Genomic DNA, 20576 nt, shown 5'->3' with positions numbered 1-20576 from the left:
CTTTCAATTCTGTTCCATTGATCTGCGTGTCTGTTCTTGTTCCAGTACCATGCTGTTTTGATTACTATAGCTTTGTAATAAATTTTGAAGTCAGCGACTGCAATACCACCAGCTTTGTTCTTGTTTCTCACAATTGCTTTGGCTATTCGGGGTCTTTTGTTGCCCCATATGACTTTTAAGATTCTTGTTCTATTTCTGTGAAGAATGTCACTGGGATTCTGATGGGGATTGCGTTGAATCTGCAAATTGCTTTAGGCAGTATGGACATTTTAACTATGTTTATTCTTCCAATCATTGCATGGAATATCTTTCCATTTCTTTATGTCATTATTGATTTCTTTCAGTAATGTCTTACAGTTTTCTTTGTATAGGTCTTTCAACTCCTTGGTTAAACTTATTCCTAGATACTTTATTCTTTTTGTTGCAATTGTAAACGGGATTGTGTTCTTGAGTTCTTGTTCTGTTAGTTCGTTATTAGAGTATAGAAATGCTACTGATTTTCGTAAGTTGACTTTGTACCCTACAACTCTGCTGTAGTTGTTGATTATTTCTAATAATTTTCTGATGGATTCTTTAGGGTTTTCTATATATAAAATCAGGTCATCTGCAAACAGTGAGAGTTTCACTTCTTCAGTGCCTATTTGGATTCCTTTTATTGCTTTTTCTTGCCTAATTGCTCTGGCCAAAACCTGTAGTACTATGTTGAATAAGAGTGGTGGCAGTGGGCATGCTTGTCTTGTTCCTGTCCTCAGAGGGATGGCATTCACTTTTTCCCCATTGAGTATGATGTTGGCAGTGGGTTTGTCATATGCGGCCTTTATCATGTTGAGGTACTTTCCTTCTATACCCATTTTATTGAGAGTTTTTATCATGAATGGATGCTGGATCTTGTCAAATGCTTTCTCTGTATCTGTGGAGATTACCACGTGGTTTTTCTTCCTCATTTTGTCAATGTGGTGTATCATGTTGACTGATTTGTGGATGTTGAACCATCCCTGTGTCCCTGGTATGAATCCCACTTGATCATGGTGTGATCTTTTTAATGTATTACTGTATTCAGTTTGCCAATATTTTGTTGAGGATTTTTGCATCTATGTTCATCAGCGATACTGGCCTGTAATTTTCCTTCTTTGTGTTGTCCTCATCTGACTTTGGTATCAGGGTGACGCTGGCCTTGTAGAATGTGTTAGGAATATTTGTCTTCCTCACTTTTTGGAATAGTTTGAGAAGAATAGGTAATAAATCTTCTTTGAAGGTTTGGTAGACTTCTCCTGAGAAGCTGTCTGGTCTTGAACTTTTATTTTGGGGGAGGTTTATGATTACTGTTTCAATCTCTTTACTTGTGATTGGTCTACTCAGACTCTGTATTTCTTCTTGATTCAGTTTTGGGAGGTTGTAAGAGTCTAAGAATTCATCCATTTCTTCTAGACTGTCAGTTTGTTGGCATATAGTTTTTCATAACATTCTCTTATAATCTTTTCTATTTCTGTGGTATCTGTTGTAATTTCTCCCCTTTCATTTCTAATTTTATTTTTTTGAGCCTTCTCTCTTTTTTCCTTAGTGAGTCCAGCTAAGGGTATATCAATATTTTTTTTTGTTTATCTTTTCCAAGAACCAGCTCCTTGTTTCATTGATCCTTTCTACAGTATTTCTGTTTCAATTTCATTTATTTCTGCTCTAGTTTTTATTATTTCCCTCCTTCTGCTGAGTTTGGGCTTTGTTTGTTCTTCTTTTTCTAATTTTGTTAGGTATAGTTTAAGATTGTTTATTTGAGCTTTTTCTTGTTTGTTAATGTGGGCCTGTATTGCTATAAACTGCATTCTTAGGACCACTTTTGCTGTATCCCATATGTGTTGGTATGGTGCGTTTCGTTCTCATTTGTCTCCAAGTATTTTTTGATTTCTCCTTTTATTTCTTTAATGACCCACTGGTTGTTCAGTAGCACGTCGCTCAGTCTCCACATTTTTGTTCCTTTCCCTGCTTTTTTCTTGTAGTTGATTTCTAGTTTCATAGCATTATGGTTAGAGAAGATAGTAGGTATGATTTCAATCTTCGTAAATTTATTGATGTTTGCCTGTTTCCCAATATACAGTCTATCCTTGAGAATGTTCCATGTGCACTTGAGAAGAATGTATACTCAGCTGTTTTTAGACAGAGTACCCTATATATATCTATTAAGTTCATCTGGTCCAGTTTTTCATTTAATTCCACTATCTTGTTGTTGTTGACTTTTTGTCCGGATGATCTATCCATTGAGGTATCTATTAAGTTCATCTGGTCCAGTTTTTCATTTAATTCCACTATCTTGTTGTTGTTGACTTTTTGTCCGGATGATCTATCCATTGAGGTATCTATTAAGTTCATCTGGTCCAGTTTTTCATTTAATTCCACTATCTTGTTGTTGTTGACTTTTTGTCCGGATGATCTATCCACTGAGGTAAGTGGGGTGTTGAGGTCCCCTACTATTATTGTGTTGTTGGTAATATCTCCTTTTAGGTTTGATAATAGTTGCTTTATGTACTTTGGTGCTCCTGTGTTGGGTATATACATGTTTATAAGTGGATGTCTTCTTCATGGAGAGTCTCTTTTATCATTATACACTGCCCCTCTATGTCTCTCTTTACCTGTTTTATCTCAGAGTTTACTTTGTCTGATATAAATATGGCAACACCTACTTTATTTTGTTTGCCATTAGCTTGGAGTATCGTCTTCCATCCCTTCACTCTGAGCCTGTGTTTGTCTTTAGAGCCGAGATGTGTTTCCTGGAGGCAGCATATTGTTGGGTCTTGTTCTTTAATCCATCCTGCCATTCTGTGTCTTTTGATTGGAGAATTCAGTCTATCTACATTTACAGTGATTGCTGACATATGAGGGCTTAATAGTGCCATCTTATTGCACATTTTCCAGTTCTTCTGCGTAAGGATAGGACCATTCTCAATGCTCCTGATATATGTTGCCAAGTTGTTTTCCAGAAAGGTTGTGGCACTTCTTATTATACAAAGAGCTCTTAGGGAAAAAAATTAAAAATAAAAGATACTGCTGCACTAAAAAGTTGGGCAAAAAAGGGTACAGCTACCACACAAAAGAAATACAAATAAACAACAAATATTAAAAATGTTCTACAAATTGGTGCCAAGACAACTCAATGGAGGGAAGAATAGTCTTTTCAACTAACAGCAATGAAAAGGACAGGACAACTGGATATACATAAGCAAAAGAATGAAGGTGGACCCATTCTCTATGTCATACTCAAAATTAGCTCAAAATGAATCAAAGACCTAAATATGACAGCCAAAACTATAAACTCTTAAAAAAACTTAGAAGTAAATCTTCATGACTTTGGATTATGTCACCAAAAGCACAAACAGCAATAACGAAAAAGATAAATTTGGGGCAAGCCTGGTGGCGTAGTGGTTAAGTTTGCATACTCCAGTTTGGTGGTCTGGGGCTCACTGGTTTGGATCCCAGGTGCAGCTCTATACACCACTCATCAAGCCATGCTGTGGTGGCTTCCCACATACAAAATAGAGGAAGATTGGCAACAGATGTTAGCTCAGGGCCAATCTTCCTCATCAAAAAAAAAAAAAAAAAAGGATAAATCGGACCTCATTAAAATTAACAACTGTTACTCTTCAAAGGACATTATCAAGAAAGTGAAAGACAATCCAAATAATGGGAGAAAACATTTGAAAATCATGGATGTGACAGGGCACTTGTATCTAAAACATACAAAGAACTCTCACAGATAAAAAGACAAATAATATAATTAAAAGTGGGCAAAGGATCTAAACAGACATTTTCCCAAAGATATACAAATGGGTAATAAGCACATGAAAAGATGCTCAACACCTTTAGCCATTAGGGAAATGAAAATCAGAACCACAAGCATATACTATTTCACACCCACCAGGATAGTTACAAATCAAAAAACAAAACAAAACAAAAAACCAGACAGTAACAAGTGTTAATGAGCATGCCGAAAAGCTGGAATCCTTATACACTACTGGTGGCAAGATTCCAAATAGTGCAGCCACTTCAGAAAACAGTCTGGCAGTCCCTCAAAAGGTTAAACTTAGAGTTACCACATGACCCAGCAATTCCACTCCTAAGTATACACCAAAGGGAACTGAAAACATATGTTCACACCAAAGTGTGTACACAAATGTTCACAGCAGTATTATTCCTAATAGCCAAAAAGCAGGAAAAACTCAAATGTCCATCAACTAATGAACGGATGGACAAAATGTGATATATCCAAAATGGAATATTCTTCAATCATAAAAAGGAAGTAGTGATACATGCTACAACATGGATGAACTTTGAAAACATTATGCTAAGTCAAAACAGCCAGTCACAAAAGACCACATATTGTAATTCCATTTCTACGACATGTCAGAAGAGGTAAATCCATAGGGGCAGAAAACAGATGGGAGGCTGCTTCCAGCTGGGGACTCATGTGAAATGGGGAATACTGCTAACGGTACAGGGTTTCTTTTTGGGGTGATGAAAACATTCTAAAATTGACTGTGGTGATGGTTGCACAATACACTAAATATGAATCGTGCATTTTAAAGAGGGGACTTGTATGGTAGATGAATTATATCTCAATAAAGCTGTTTTTTAAAAAAGTTCTACCTCACTAATCATCAAAGAAATGAAATTAAAAGAAAGAGGCATTTTCCACCTAACAATATGACCAAGATAAAAACATAATAACTGGTATTGATGAGGGTGTAGAGAAACAGCAATTTTCACATACTTTGATGATAACGTAATTTATTGTGACTTTGGAAAGAAACATGTATCAAAAAGAAAAACACATTTCTTTTGATCTGATAGTTCCACTTCTTAAAGTAACCGGGCTAGGGTGCTAAAATGTGTGCACAAAGACAAGCAGCGCACCTTGATTAAATTACAGAAAACCATAAACTCCTAAATGTCTATCAAAGGTCAACTAATTAAGTGAATTATGGCTTCAGATCTAATGAAATAATATGCAGCCATGAAAAATAAAGCAGACCTCAAATGACTCCAGTCACAGGCGTGTGAAGCAGAAGAACAGCCCAGCCGAGCCCTGCCCAAATTCCTGACCCACAAAAAACTGTGACAAAGCATTTGTTGTTTGAGGCTAATAATAATAATAACAACAACAATAACAGAGCTTTATGCTTTCATGAAAAGTTGCCAATAACATATTAAGGTAAAAAAGAAAGCTACAGAATAGTACCAAAAGGTCATTCGGTTTCTCCTTATTAACTTTGTATGTTTGCACCTGTTCTTAGAAAAACCCTGTTAAGATTATCTGGTAGTCAGTTATGTCTGGGCAGGGGTGGGATCATCTTAATAGCTGCCTGAATGTTTTACAACAAGCATCCACTATTTTTATAACCAAAAAACATTCTACTTTGGGGGAAAAAAAAATCAGAAGAATCAGCAGAAAACAATGAAGAATTAAACAGAAAAAATAAAATTGTAAAGATACTAGAAGGTAATTAAGATGAATATTTTGTAATGCAAAGGGTAAACAGCCTTCCTCAAAAAAAAAAAAGTAAAGCAACGGTTCCTAACCAATCCCCAGTAAAACCTCCTCAATTCAGATTCCCCATGCCTCCCACCCAGAGACTATGACTCACAAATCTGGGGTGGAGCCAGAAGCATTTTTATCTGTCAAAGTTCCACAGGGTGTGCTTTATATTTTTTCCCGATTTCCCAAAATGAATGTGTATGTATTTTCACAGTGAGAATAAAATGAAATATTTAAGAGAATAAGGCCCACAGGTGATTCTGAGGCAGGGATGGGCCATGCCATAAAGGGAAGCATGAGAGGCCAGACCACAGAAAACTTACAATCTCTCCAGGACCAAAACCACTAGGAACAAACGTAAAGGCAATCAACAAACTAGGAAAAAATATTTGAAACACAGAAGACAAAGCAAATAATGATGCAGGTATCATTTCTTCTCCTCCTCTTGGCCAGTCTTTATTTCTCAAGTCCTTCATGACAGGTTCTGTGTTTAGTGCCCAATGAGCAGCAGTTCATGTGAGACCCAATCTCCAAGGGAGGAACTAACTCACGGCAGCCTGCCTTACAGGAGAAGTAATTGAGGCCCAGAGGGATGCACCTTGCCCAGGTGGTGCACTTGAGTGGTGGTAAAGCTGGGGGTCTCACAGCAAAGTCCCCACCCTTAACCTCTCTGCCGACCAGATGCTTGTTGTTAAAACACTCAAGCAATTATAAACATAATCTCACCCCTGCCCACAGATAACTGACAACTTTACTTTATAAAGTGCTATAAGTGAATCTGACAGAAAAATTGGCAAAGGATAGGAACTGAACAACTCAAAAGGGCTGGCCCTGTGGCCGAGTGGTTAAGTTCGCGTGCTCCGCTGCAGGCGGCCCAGTGTTTCATTGGTTCAAATCCTGGGCGCGGACATGACACTGCTCATCAAACCACGCTGAGGTAGCGTCCCGCATGCCACAACTAGAAGGACCCACAACAAAGAAAATATAACTATGTACCGGTGGGGCTTTGGGGAGAAAAAGGAAAAAAATAAAATCTTAAAAAAAAAAAAAACTCAAAAAAGAAATGCATATGTCTCTAAACACACGCACTTTAATTCTTACCAGTAATCAAAAAAATGAAAATCAATATAATGAGACACTATTTTCTCCTATCAAAGGACAGATAACCCCCGGCCTTGGGAGCACCGTTTAATACTGGTGACCTGGCATGTGGCTTTTGTTGGAAGGCAGTATAACAGTATCCATCAAAAGCCTTAAAAATACATGCAATATGCATTTCTGGAACTTGAATCAGCTCACATGCCATTCCTAATCATGGAAAGAGGAGGTTAGCACGGTGTGGGAGTCACACTGGGTCAGTCATGACCGCCCCCCTTCTCCTGACATGTTAACATTTTGAGCCATGAGTAACAGCAGGTGAGCACAAAGTACGTGGACCCAGCAGCTGCGGGGAGTACATCTCACTGCCCCCACTCCAGTCTTCGCTAGATTTGGCCACATGCTCTTTGCATGTATAACGTGTCATCTTAAGTCAACCACCCTTCACACCTCTGTCCATCAAAAGACCAACTTTCCATATTTACTCTGGTATTCCTTAATTTTTTAAGGAATCTAACGTATTTTTATTAGGATTGTTATTGTTACATAGATTTGAGTAATCAGCACCAACTGCATTTTTCTACATGCCCTGTATTTCTAGCCTAAGGATATAATCACAGATTTGCACAGGGAATACGTATACTCAAGTTTATCCTGGCATTCTTCCTAGAAAAATAAGTTATTTTCCATTAAGTGTCCAAGCATAAGTTATGATGTCTGCAAAGGACTCTGTGGTACAAACAGTAAGAAGCAGAAACTGACCAAGACAGAATGGAGGATGAAGGTGCTTCTTCCCGCCACACAACCACTGCTCCACATCCACACCGGGCAGGGATTCTGGGAGATGGCCCTTTAGATCAACCTGGTCCAAACCTTCCACATCACCGATGGGGTCTAGACCCACACCCCTCTGACATCCTTCCCTTGGTCCACCTGGAAACTTTACTTGTCCCCAGTCTCCACTTGAAGTCAGAAAATAACACCAAAGTGAACATCAGGTGGGACAGTGGATTGCTCTGAAATATTTGCTTGTTTTGATTCTCCCAGAAGGACCCTAGAACAGCTGGGTACACAAAGCTTTGACGTCATAAAATAAAGAAAATGCTCATTAAATGCACACAGCTATCAAACTGGGAAGAAGTGATAATCACCTTTGAGATGATACAGATCAACTGGTAAGAAACAGAACATAACTGTTTAGATAGACTGAATCATGTTTCATATGTTTTCTTCTTTTTCCTTGGTGCTTATTGATTTTAAAAAAAAATAAGATTATCTTACAATATAAGATTTAAAGTCAATACGAAAACAACTTAAAATGAGCATGCTGTCCATGATTTCTAAGTAATCTTCCAAATCAGAAACACTGTGATTTTACGGCAGAAAACAAATGGCTAATTCAATGGGCGAGCCATACGGCAAAGAAAGCCAGGACAGACAAGTGGACAGACCCTCCATTCTCTCCCCTGCCCCAAGGTCACTCCTTCTAAAATGCGGAGTCAGTCTCCCAAGGTGGGGTGAGTGGTTACCTGCACAAGGACACCCTCAAAGATACAACCAAGGTGACAGGGTGACCAGACCAGCAGGTCTCAACTGAGTTAAAGGGTCTTGAACAGCATCAGGCCCATTCACCGAATGACCAGTTCACAAGAATTACCAATTTACTAAGAACTTTAAGGAATATTCTTCTTGAATATCGTCAATATATATAAACATATTCTTCAAGAATATTTATTACAGTAAGTTTTTTCTTTTTCTTTTTTCCCTCCCCAAATCCCCCAAGCACATAGTTGTATATTTTAGTTGTGGGTCCTTCTAGTTGTGGCATGTGGGATGCTGCCTGAGCATGGCCCAACGAGTGGTGCGATGTCCGTGCCGAGGATCCGAACTGACGAAACCCTGGGCCGTTGAAGCAGAGCGCATGAACCTAACCACTCGGCCATGGGGCTGGCCCCTATTACAGTAAGTTTTTGATAACTTGGCAAATTAATCATTTGACTGACACATTGGTTTTCGGTGGCTAGTTGTTAGTAGGTATATGGCACAACTTGTTGACACATGAAGAACCTTCCTACCTGGTCTCTACTTTAAATGAAGTGAAGGAGCGGAATGTCTCTGGAGATAACTGACGCTTCCACCTAGACGGTTTCACGGAAGAAAGGGCTATACCAATCAGATACTAGAAAAGATACTGTTGGTTAATGGAAACCCATAATGGAAAGAAACTTGAATGACTTTGATTGAGTACTTGCAATACCTATGGTGATGCCTGATATCAAACGACTTTGTTAATTTTTCTCAATTTACAGTTTCCTGATATTTGCAACATATCATATTTTCTGCTAAGGCTATGTTTCCCAGCTGATATTTATTACCAAAACAAAAGAGGATGAGTTTAAACAGTAGAAAGGATTTATACAGCTACTAATAAGAATTTTAGACTAAAAGACTAATACAAATTTTCTCAGAGATCCTCAAGATACAGGTGGAGGCAGTAAGATAAGAGTAACAGATGTAAACTCCTAAAAATACACCAACACCCTGATTACTAACAATTATGGACAAACACTCACTTCCTAATCCTTTCCCATGTTTTCCAATTCAATTACTGAGGCACAATTCATAGCCACGGAGTGATTTCCTACAGACACTGCTCTGGTGGTGAAGAGTTGACATGAACTCGTTCCCGTTAGAATGACAGAAGTGCTCTCACTAGTCCTGGGGTGGAGGAAGTAGCAGACAACCAGTGATCTTAAATGCCCGCTTGTGAAGTACAAGGAGCCAGTGTACAATGCTATGGGAACGTGAACATCTCTGCAGCGAACCTCTTGGTTTCATGCGGCTTAACTCTGCTCAGTCAGTTCAAATCCTGATCCCTGAGTGGAGAAACTGGATACAGGGGACAGAAAATTATGAGAGAAAGAGACAGACTGAGGCAGGGTGGGGATAGGGAAGCCTTCTGCAGTACTGAAGTGGACACAAAGACCAACAAAGTAAGCCCACTCCATAGTGGGACAGCTGGGCACTAGGTCACTGACACTGCAGTGGACACTGGCTCTTAAAAACTTTATCACTGGGGGAGCTTGTTTAAAACTGCACATGCCAGTATACTAGAAAGAACGATAAACCCATTTATTTGGCAATGATCCTGAATTGCCTTAGAGGGAATCAGGTGGCATACACTGGAAAACAGAGAAGGAAAAAACCTGAATTTTCACAAATAACAGTGACCAGAAAAACAGATTCCTCATCCTTCCTCTAACATATTCTGAACCAGGAGGACAGCGGGGATTGGGGGGGAACCAGTGACTGATGCGGACAGAACTAACTCCAAGATACACAGCTAGGGGGCCAGCCCGGCTGCCAAGTGGTTAAGTTCGTGCACTCCACTTCGGCAGCCCAGGTTTTCGTCAGTTCAGATCCTGGGCGTGGGCATGGCACTGCTCATCAGGCCACGCTGAGGCGGTGTCCCACATAGCACAACCAGAAGGACCTACAACTAGAATGTACAACTGTCGGGGGGGGGTGCTTTGGGGAGAAGGAGAAGAAGGAAAAAAATTGGCAACAGATGTTAGCTCAGGGCCAATCTTAAAAAAAAAAAAGACAAACAACTAGTCCTATAAGGGCCCCAGCCAATGGCCCACCACCCACAGGCTGCCAACAGCACTGTCCTGGCTGTCACTCTAGGACAGAGAAGACAACTCTACAACCCTCCCCTGCAAGAACAGTTCTCAACCAGCCATACTTCCCTTCCATTTAGAGATCTGCCTCAGCCGCTGCCTGGGAGCCCTATTCAAAGCTTCCATTTCAAAATTCTCTGACAATGACCGAAACAAACCCTAACACTACTCTCATGAGCAATTGCAAATAAGCAGCACTCCTGATGAATGCACTGCTCACAACTTTAAGAATGGTGAAGTCTCCAGATGTAGTTCTTAGTTTTCTCAAAAAAAAAAAAAAAATCATACATGAACTTTCTATTAGAAACAACCCTTGCAGGAGTCCACAGCTGGGAGCCCCCCACAGGACACACCATGGGAGAACCTGATGAGAGGCCTCTTTGGTCACCAAACTTTTCTCAGATTAGATAAGCCCAAGATGTGTCCCACTTCTAAACAACGCTCCTTTAAAAACAATCCCAGACCTGGGGCTGGCCCCGTGGCCGAGTGGTTAAGTTCGCGCGCTCCGCTGCAGGCGGCCCAGTGTTTCGTTAGTTCGAATCCTGGGCGCGGACATGGCACTGCTCATCAGACCACGCTGAGGCAGCGTCCCACATGCCACAACTAGAAGAACCCACAACAAAGAATACACAACTATGTACCGGGGGGCTTTGGGGAGAAAAAGGAAAAAATAAAATCTTAAAAAAAAAAAAAACAAAAAACAAAAAACAAAAAACAATCCAGACCTGACGTGAAGGTCAGCAATGACCTAATTGACAAATCCAGTCTCAGCTGACATCTGAGTTGCCCTTCTTCCTGCAAACGCTCCCTCACTCTGTGTGTTATGACTTTTTCAGGTGAAAATGGAAGAAAGGCCAATCCAAAGCTTAAGCGAGAAGGACAGAGTCACGAGGACTGCCCTGGAACAACTTCTCTCCCTGCCCATGTACTCCGTGCACACCCCTCCTTCAAGATGGCCCATGCAGACTTCAATCCCAGTCCACAGAAAGATGACCCAGTCTCTGCCTCCACCAAAACCTGCTCCTGTTCCTCTGTCAGTAAAATTTAAATAATTTAAAAATTCTCACAACCATGTAAGCCGTCTTGGAAAACTGCACAGTGAATATATATATTTAAATTATGTCACTCATTTCAAGTTATGAATAAGTAAAGTAGTACATATACTGTATTTTATTAGATCTAAAATTTGATTCTTCTAAAACACATCCTAATTTCAGAGATGTTGCAGTGCGAAAAAAAAAGGTGGATCTTAGAATCATGAAATACAACTAATACTATAGTGAAATTTCTAACAAACTCCAAAATCTGTAGAAAGTTAAGAAATTACAAATAAAATGGCCAAAGACAGAGCTGCAATGAGATACATCTGGAAATTTAGAAAAATGTTGTATTTGCTTTTGACTATTATACTGAGAATACACACGCCCATAACAATAACTCTCTGCAATGGGGGCTCTGAATCTTTGGGAGCTCCCGCAGCACATCCCAGAGGATAACAGCAGGGAATGCGTTGGGGTGACAACAGAGCATGGTGACTTGGTCTCCAGAACTGCTCAACTTAAAAGAAAAAAGACCAGCCCACAGGTTTACCTGCACATTCCTGTGATGCAATTCTGCCCTCATCTTACTCACCATCTCCACAGCCACCATTTCCTCCTGTTCAAATGTCCTCCTTGCTCAGCTGCAGGGACATCATTCTCTTGTTGTCCCCTTTGCCAGCTCCTCCTCTACCTCATCTCTCTTCCCAGGCTCTTGCCAAGTGATCTCACTCACTCCACAGCCCTCACTGCAGGAGGTTTACCACCAGCTCTCAGATGGACGGCGACTATCCTACTAGTGCACCCACCCGCCTGCCGGACACCCTGACCTGGACATCTCACAAGCATCTCGAAACGAACACGTCTAGGTGGATTACTGATACTCTCCCCTTCATCACCCGTTCCTCACCCCTCTCCAAGTCTTTTCCTCCCCCAGCTCTGTAAATGGTTCTGCCACCTACCAAGTCACCTCACATGGTGACCCCATGCATCCACTGTAGCAGCAAACCTCGTCTAGTCTCCTGTCCCCACTGTGATCAACCACCTTCAGGCCATCATCTCTAGCCTAGACCATTGGAGTGGTCCCTGCCATCCATGGCCCTCCTGCCACCCAAGGTCCTCCCTGAGCTGGCTCCTGCTCAGCCCCTAACATCCATGCACACTGCTTTTCCCTGACTCAAGAGTCCCTTTTCCTGCTGGTCTTCTGCCAATTCCTACATAAGCCAATGCTCTCCCAGTGCTCTGGGCTCTCCAGAGCTTCTGCTCATCCTTCCAATCTTGCCCTCAAACCTCCCTCCTTGGTGTGGCCTTCTCCGATGGCTCCATCTAAGAAGGTCCCTGTGTCCACCTCAACCACTGCATGCTACTCGACCTGCTCGGGCAGTTTGTGTTTTCTAATTGCTTTCCATCACTATCTCCCCCCAATTTCATGAAAGAGGCGTGAGGTCCACATCACTCACCCTGCATTCTAGGTATACCTTGGCCCAGAGAAGGTGTTCAACAAACGTGGCAAATTAAAGTGATGGTGACAACCTCTCCCTTTCTCAACACTGCCCAGTGATGTTGGGATCCTCTAGAAACTAGGAGAAAAGAAAAGCAGAGCCCCTTGGCCAATGACTAGTGCCTTAAATCATTTCATGAAGAGTTCAACCAGGGTACCAGGTGACTGGACATCAGAGTCCTGAGCCGAACTGTTTGGCACACCAAATTTAGTTGGGCTTCAAAAGATTATGCCTCAAAGCATGACGAAAACTGTAAATAAGATCAAGGCTTCATATTTTTCTCTTTTTCATTAAAGACACTTAGATTTTTGGTAACTGCTTTCCCTCACTGTGCAAAAATCTACAGATTCCAAGGGGCCAGATATAATTTAGAAAATTCAAGGACGACCACAAAACATGCTTGAGGAATTGCAAATAAGCGGTGTAAGCGCAGGCTGATGAAGCACCCCCAGCAGACTGAGGCTGCTAAAACATGACATCAGGCATAACAAAAAAAGAGTTCTAGGCTTTGCTCACAGGAAGTCTTGAATAAATCTAAATCCCTCAGACCCTCAACTTCCTCATCTGTGAAATGGGATGTGTAATAACGTTTTTCAGGAGGGTGTTGCAAGAATAAGATAAAACACAGGGCGCGTAGGCTGGCCCTGTGGCTGCATGGTTAAGCTCGCGTGCTCTGCTTCAGCGGCCCAGGGTTTCACTGGTTCAGATCCTGGCTGTGGACATGGTACCACTCATCAAGCCATGCTGAGGCGGCGTTACCACACAGCACAACCAGAAGGACGTACAACTAGAATGTACAACTATGTAGGGGGGGCTTTGGGGAGAAGAAGAAGAAAAAAAGAAAAGAAGATAGGTAATAGATACTGGCTCAGGTGCCAATCTTTAAAAAAAAAAACCCAAAAAACTACAGGGCATGAAAGCGGTTAGAAAGAGGTCAGCCAAACTTTGTGTGCTGGCTGTCCCTCTTCTCCGCCAGTCCCCTCTCGTTCCCACCGCAACAGCATTAAAGCCGTGACTGGATCATTCTGCCTCACAGACACACATGCTGTAGAGCCTGCCCTGTGCCCTCCAGGTAAATGTCCGAGGACGTCACTCAAAGTTTGCCCTCCAAAGGCACCAGACGCACATCTCTCACAAAGTCCACACGTGCCCGTGTAGGGAAGTGGTGGCTAGGCAGGCAGCGCAGCTCCCATAGACCAAAACACTGCCTCAGTTTACTGTGATATCGTGAAAAGTTTGAGGGAGAGAGAGAGGAGAGAATTGGTTTAATTTCTATTAGACGTCATGAAGACAGACACAAGGACAAGATACTACCTCTACTGCCGCCTCTAACCATTCCCCAGAGTGGGGGTTCTCAACCGGGGGCAGCTGCGGGGGACGGAGGAGGAAGAGGAGGAGAGCACTACGAGCTCTAGTGGGTGGAGGCCAGGGAGGTTTACAAACATCCCACAACACACAAGACAGCCCCCACATCAGAGAATGATCCAGCCCAAACGTCAACTGTGCTGAGGGAGAGAGAAGCCCTGTTCCAGACTGAAGGGCAGTCCACCAGCCCTGGTACAGGTGAAGGGAACCAGAAGCCTCTTTCCAGTCCAGTCTCAACCTGCCCTTGACAAGCATACCACTTCCAGGAACTCAGTCCCCTGGAGCAGCAGAGGCAGGCAGGGGAACATGGAGAGAAGGGATTCTGACACTAAGTTATAGGTAAAGGAAAGAGGATGGGGAAGTGGGGCTGGAGAAGATGTGAAAAGAGAAAAGGGAGGAAAATGTTATGTCAGGGTTTCCCAGACTACAAAGCACAGGACGTCTGTGAAAAATCAAACGCTCTTATCCTGAAGCCAAAACGTGCTCCAGGTCACTGAGCAAGCTCAGGTGATGATCGCCAGCACTGGAGTCCATGCTACTGTCCTCCCAGTGAGGACTGGAAAACGAAAAGCAGGCGAGACCTGGAAGAACACGGGTGCTGGGTCCCTGCCTGCTGCCCCCAGAACCTGGATGGGCCGGGCGAAGGGAGCAGTGAGGGGGCCTTGTTTTAGGTTCTGGATCTGTATGCCTGGGAACAGGACAATCCTGGCAACAAAAAGTTACTAGAAGGAGAGAAGCAGATCTAGGAAAGCTACAGGGAAATGATCAGAAAAAGAAATAAAGAAGTAGTAACAACTTTAAGTAGTTTGAGAATAGATTTTATTACTTATGCCCCCTTCCCTTTTTTTTTTTTAAAGAAGGAAGAATGTAGCAAACAGACATAGCACCTGACAACACCTTGCTATTACCCCGTTTTCTGATTTTATCAAAAATAGAGAGACAGAGATCCAACTCTCTCTGCTTCCAAGAGTCTCAAACCTTCTATGTACTGTAAGCAATGTCAATTTCTTAGTTTTGATAAATGGACCAAGATTACATAGATGTTAACGTCAGGGGAAGCTGGGTGATGGATATATAGGAATTCTCTGTTGTATTTTTACAACAAATACTTCAAAATAAAGTTCCATAAATCAAAAGACAAAAAACAAATTTTTCTGAACAGAATTCCCTCACTTTCTTCTGAGCCCTCCCAAATCGCTGCTGCACAACTATGTGGATGGTAAGCTCGGAAGGACAGGTTCCCAGCAACAAGCTGAGGGAAGAAGAGGGTTGGTTATTCCCCGCCTTGACTGACCACCAGAGGCACGTCAGATATTCAGCAGCTTGTGCGCACAGTGAGGTCTGACAAAAGAACACACTTCCCGCTTAGTGTTTGGAATTAAAAGAGATTCTATTTTGTGGCACAAAGGGAGCTATTTTCCCGTTAATATCTTGGTTAGCTGGGTTGAGAGGTTCCAAGGATAGGTTCTATTTGTTGGGTGGGAAATCTCAGGGAGAATGAAGACACGTGAAACTATCAGGTCAGACACGACACCCACGTCTCACAGACACAGTACAGTCCTCCAAGGATGAACATCCTTCGTTTGACTGTAACACAGACAGATGGGCTTCTACTGACAGGTTCAACCACTACCAGACAGGAGGTGTGAGAAAAGCCCGTCTCTCTGATTTTTCTTGGCTCTACTCCTGAATCAAGAGGGTGAATGTGAAGAGAAAGGTAAAGTGATTGACAGAGATGAAGCCTCTCCCTCCATACAGGAGCTGTGGGGGTGCGGAACAGGTGGGTACAACTGGCTGAATCCCATCTCCCTAGCCATCCTCTTGGCACCACATCCCAGGAAGTTAAACTCGCTGAGAGAGCTACTCAGAAAAAATACAGGTTATGCTCCTATCACCCATGACATACTTTTAGTTGTAGATTGTGACTGTCAGCACGACAGAATCCACACACCAAGGCACCCAATGGAGACCCACACAGCCTGAGAGCCAAGGGCCACTTACCATGTTTGGCACGTTGGTGACTGAAGCATTCTTGATGTCTGTAGAGAAGGGAGGCAAACTATTGACCATGCTCTGTTTGCTGGGTAACTGGGGGTTCACTCCAGGGGCTCCCATCTGCTGCCCTCCAGTTTGACTAAAGGGTTGTCCAAATGGACTTGTGTTACCAGTCATTCCCATCTGAAACAAAAAGAGGCGACATCAGCTGTTGGCATGCGATCACATATAAAAGGAAGGGCCTCAGAAATGTTCACTTTGACGTACTGAAGCAAAAAGTGCTATTTTCTTTGAAACTCTCATTTCAGTTATAAATTAAAGGCTCATGCTCAGGGTTCACAGTTAGGATTACGAACAGAGCAACTTGCTCAAATAGCTATGCACCGAAGGCAGAAGACTAATGAAGCCCCTCTCAACAGCTCCATCTGCCCCCTGCTCCTAAACGCCATCTAAGAGCCCAGGCTTTGCCACCTTCCCCTCAGCTGCACTCCTCCCCTAATTCCCCCTATCCTGACAGGGGCACCAACACATTAAAAAAAATCATTTGGAAAACAAAACCTTCCAGAATCACTAACAAAGGGGAGCTCATTCAGTTTACTCCTTAATTACTTTAAAAGTAAATTAGTTTCTTTCAGATTCCCACATCAGATGTAAACTAAGTTTCCATTAGTTCAAAGTGCACAGTAGAAATATTGACAAAGAAATGATATAATGTCTGAGATCTGCTTTAAAATAATCTAGTGAGGCAAGGGGTAGTGCCAGGAAAGAGGCCTAGGTGAAAAACGACTGGCCAAATGTTGGTTACTCCCAACCAGGCGACAGGTGCATATATGGGGGTCGTTACATTATCCTCTCTCATATTACACGTTTGAAGTTTTCCATAATTAAGTTTTTTAAAATTAAAGTAAAATAAAATAAAACATATAATAGATAAAGGCAAGAATGGGAAGGAGGAATCCCCGCCTATGCGTCAGCAAGGGCCTGCAACCGCCCACTCGAGTCAGGGTTCCCCTGCAGGCAACAGACCCGGGCCAGGTGCCCTGTGGACCCCTCAGCTCCCACCACCACAGGAGTGGATTCGGGAATCCCCAGTGATATCCTGCTGCTCACCTGTGGCCCCCACCAGAAGAACAGAGACTAATCGTGAAGAGCCTGGCTTTTCTAGTCGACCTGCCTTTGCTCTTTCACAAAGTTATAACATTTCATCTGCTGCCTACTGTTCACTCTACTTTTCTGGTGTCTTGGTAGGTTTGGTATTTGGAAACTGGGAGGAAAGCGTGCCCCAAGGGAAGACCTCTCAGGGACAGTTTCCGTTTAAAAAATCATGGCTCAATTCTCTCTTCCAGCCTCACATGGTGACTATGGCTCCTACCCGTCCACAGTGGCTAACTTACATCTCCTCTATGGATTTGGATCTCACCTGTAAGAAGAGTGTCTTGAACATGGCAAATCACACTATGCCTTTCAGCTCTAAAATTCCAGGTTACAAACAAATCAATGCTCGACACAACTGACCCTTGTCTGCTGAAATATCCGTATAAAAACACAAATTAAACCAAACAAGTGTAACCACAAAGATCCTGTCCTGCGTGTTTCAGAAGTTCCCATGTGCAGCCTCCACAGTCGACATTTCTCACCTTTTGAAAGTGCTTATATTTTAGCTGCTGCTTTTGTCCTATTTGCTTTACTTGAGTAAACAAAACAAACTTAAATTTAACTGAAATTCAAACTGAAACATAAATTCTTCACAAAGCCCATGAAGTAGGCTCAACTTTGAGTTCAGACAACTTAAGGCGAGAGGGGAACTCAGTACATTTCTACTATAAAGGGCATTCCTGATTCTCAACTAGCTTTCTTCAGCTGTTACCCAAAACTCAGAAGAACTAACAATTTGTATTTTCAGAAAGTATTACAGTAAATCAACTCCATGTAACAATTACTTCTTGCAGAATTTCTCTTTTACTGCATAAAATCAAACACTATTCTTAGAGACCCAAGAATTTGGGGAAAAAACACAGTCACAATTTCCATTTCCTAGATTTCATTTTAAATTTCTCTACTTGGGACCAAATATGTCAGAAGACACACGCACCCATTCACCCCTCCACAAATCTGCTCTCACAGCCAGCCAGTATTTACCAAGCGCCTGCTATGAGCCCAGCCCGGTTCTGAGCGCATGAAGATGCAATTTTCCTACTTGTCACGGAGCTTGCTCCTTATAACCACTAATTTGACAAACAAGAAAATCAATGTCGTTTTGGAAGTTTCTAGCATCGATGAACCAAAGTGGACAGCAGCTGAGGAGGGGAAAGAAGGAGAGGTAACTGTCCTTCCTCTCACACCAACCGTCCAAGCTATTCATTCTTTCAGTGCAGAGAGGGAAATAAGTACCAAGAGGCCAAAAAGCTCCTAAAGGGGTCCTGTGGTCTCAAAGTTCACTTGACCTGTTTCGAAAAATCTCCTTCTAAAACTCTGCAAACATTTTGACAACATTCATACAATCATCTTGCCAGGATGGAAACGGGGTGAGTGTGGTCTAGTCGGCTGGGTACCACTTGCCTGGTGAGCCTCTGGGGCACAGCACTTTCTAATGGGTGCACCAAAGTGTTTCGGAGTGCTCGGGAGCACTCTGATAGATTTCATCAGGAAACTTGTTTTCACCTTTTCTTCTTGGCCACCCAATACTGAAGGAAACTGTCTCAATGTGGTTTCAATCTTCACAGGGCAAGAACCAAAGTCAAAGATAACAGATGGCAGGTGAGGAACATTCAGCTTGCAGGGGACTATACATTTAAAAAACAGGAAAAAATCCCACCCTCAGCCTATGACAACAAGCAAAACTTCAAAGATGAACCAAAGTTGAGTCCAGGCTCTAAGGTCAGGGCTCCGTTCCTTTGGGCCAGGGCCAGCCCCAGCCTCTCCTTTACCAGTCAGAGCTAAGAGAGAGGAGACCAAAGGGCAGTCCTCCAGCAGAGCACCACCACCTATCTCCCAATAGCCACCCCCCCAACCCTGCCCCGGCCGTGGTCTCCTGGCAGAGCCTGGTAGAATCGGAAGGCCGCTCTCCAGCCCTAGCCGTAGTTTTGGGTAAAAGCCTTTCGCTTCTATAGATTTCTAGACTTCTGAATTCCTGTTCCATATCTATTCTCCTTTGGTCAGACTGAACATTTCCAAGTCAAGGCTAACACACATATTTTTAGCACCAATGTTCATAATGAAATAGTATAATTAAGATATTTGTCTAACTCCAATTAATAAAATCTACATGTTTCTTCTAATTTCCTGACAGTTACTTGATGACAATTTAGTAAACTTTGCTTTATTTTCAACTGAAGTTTATCAGGATTTGGTTTCTTTTCAATAAAATTCAAAAAGCAGAACAGTAGAAATAGGCAACTCTTCAGTTGATGGTGAAATTTATATAAACAAATTAAAGCCTATGGTATGAATATTTATATTTCATCTCATTCCACAACACCCTATACATGTGAAAACTTCCTTTTACTCTCTTCTTCCAGAGCCCCTTTAAGCATTTAATTCAAGTTCAATCTCAGAAAACAGGAAAAGTTAATTATAGTTAGTATTTAAAAAAGGGCAAGCTCTCCCATAATGAAATCTCAATTAAATAATGCTTTATAGGTCTACCAAGTTTCCCATGAAAAAGCATTCTTGTAACCAAGTGCATCAATCAGTCGTTTGAGAACCTACTTCCTCTGTTGTCTGTGTCTATCAGTTCAAAGAGAGAATAAAGATCTGTAAACTACAGTCCCTGTTACAAAGAAAGAACAAAGTAGATAGAAAGGAAAAAAAAAACAACTTCCCCCAGATCCTGAGCCTACCCCACCAGGCAAGATGGGGATTAAGACTTAGCTGTAGCATGACTCTAAAGCAACAGATCCAATGAGGAAAGCACTCTTTAGAGTTTAGCTCAAAAAATGTGAACAATACCCACACCAGTCTTTATTACTGAAGAAAGACAGTGTCTGCGGCAACTTTCAGTGACACTGCCTGGTCACCAATCACAAACTGGTGAAGTCCTGAGCTGGCTGGCAGGTAGGGGAGTGACAGCCATCCACTGAAGAGGGACAGGGTAGACCATGCTTCTCTTTCTACTCTGAGAGACACATACTACAGATATGCTACAAAACACTACATGACTTTATGTCATAATAACATACATGACAATCCATCTCCACTCTGTCTTGGGCACCAAATCAGTACAAAACTTCTGGCCTTCCTGGAATAGATGTCTCCTGTGTCCTTAGGCCCTGGCACATAGTCAGTACTTAATTCATATTTAAGGAAATAACGAAATAAATGAACACTCCAAAAGACCACTGCATCACGCAGCCCCTTAGAACAACAGAAACCCCAA

The 20576-nt window shown here is 42.3% G+C and overlaps 1 protein-coding gene across 1 annotated transcript in view; it reads right to left on the bottom strand.

Moving 5' to 3' along the window:
• CREBBP (CREB binding protein) overlaps nucleotides 1-20576 on the bottom strand; it is a 131392-nt gene that overhangs the window by 61315 nt on the left and 49501 nt on the right. Inside the window, exon 3 of the mRNA XM_014833097.3 lies at nucleotides 16208-16384. Within this exon, the coding sequence (XP_014688583.2) occupies nucleotides 16208-16384 (177 nt within the window). The remainder of the gene's footprint in view (nucleotides 1-16207; nucleotides 16385-20576) is intronic.

The sequence above is a fragment of the Equus asinus genome, chromosome 14 (assembly GCF_041296235.1).
Source record: "Equus asinus isolate D_3611 breed Donkey chromosome 14, EquAss-T2T_v2, whole genome shotgun sequence".
Taxonomy (NCBI): domain Eukaryota; kingdom Metazoa; phylum Chordata; class Mammalia; order Perissodactyla; family Equidae; genus Equus; species Equus asinus.
Note: the sequence above shows the minus strand (reverse complement) of the source record. Positions and strands in the feature narration are given on the sequence as shown.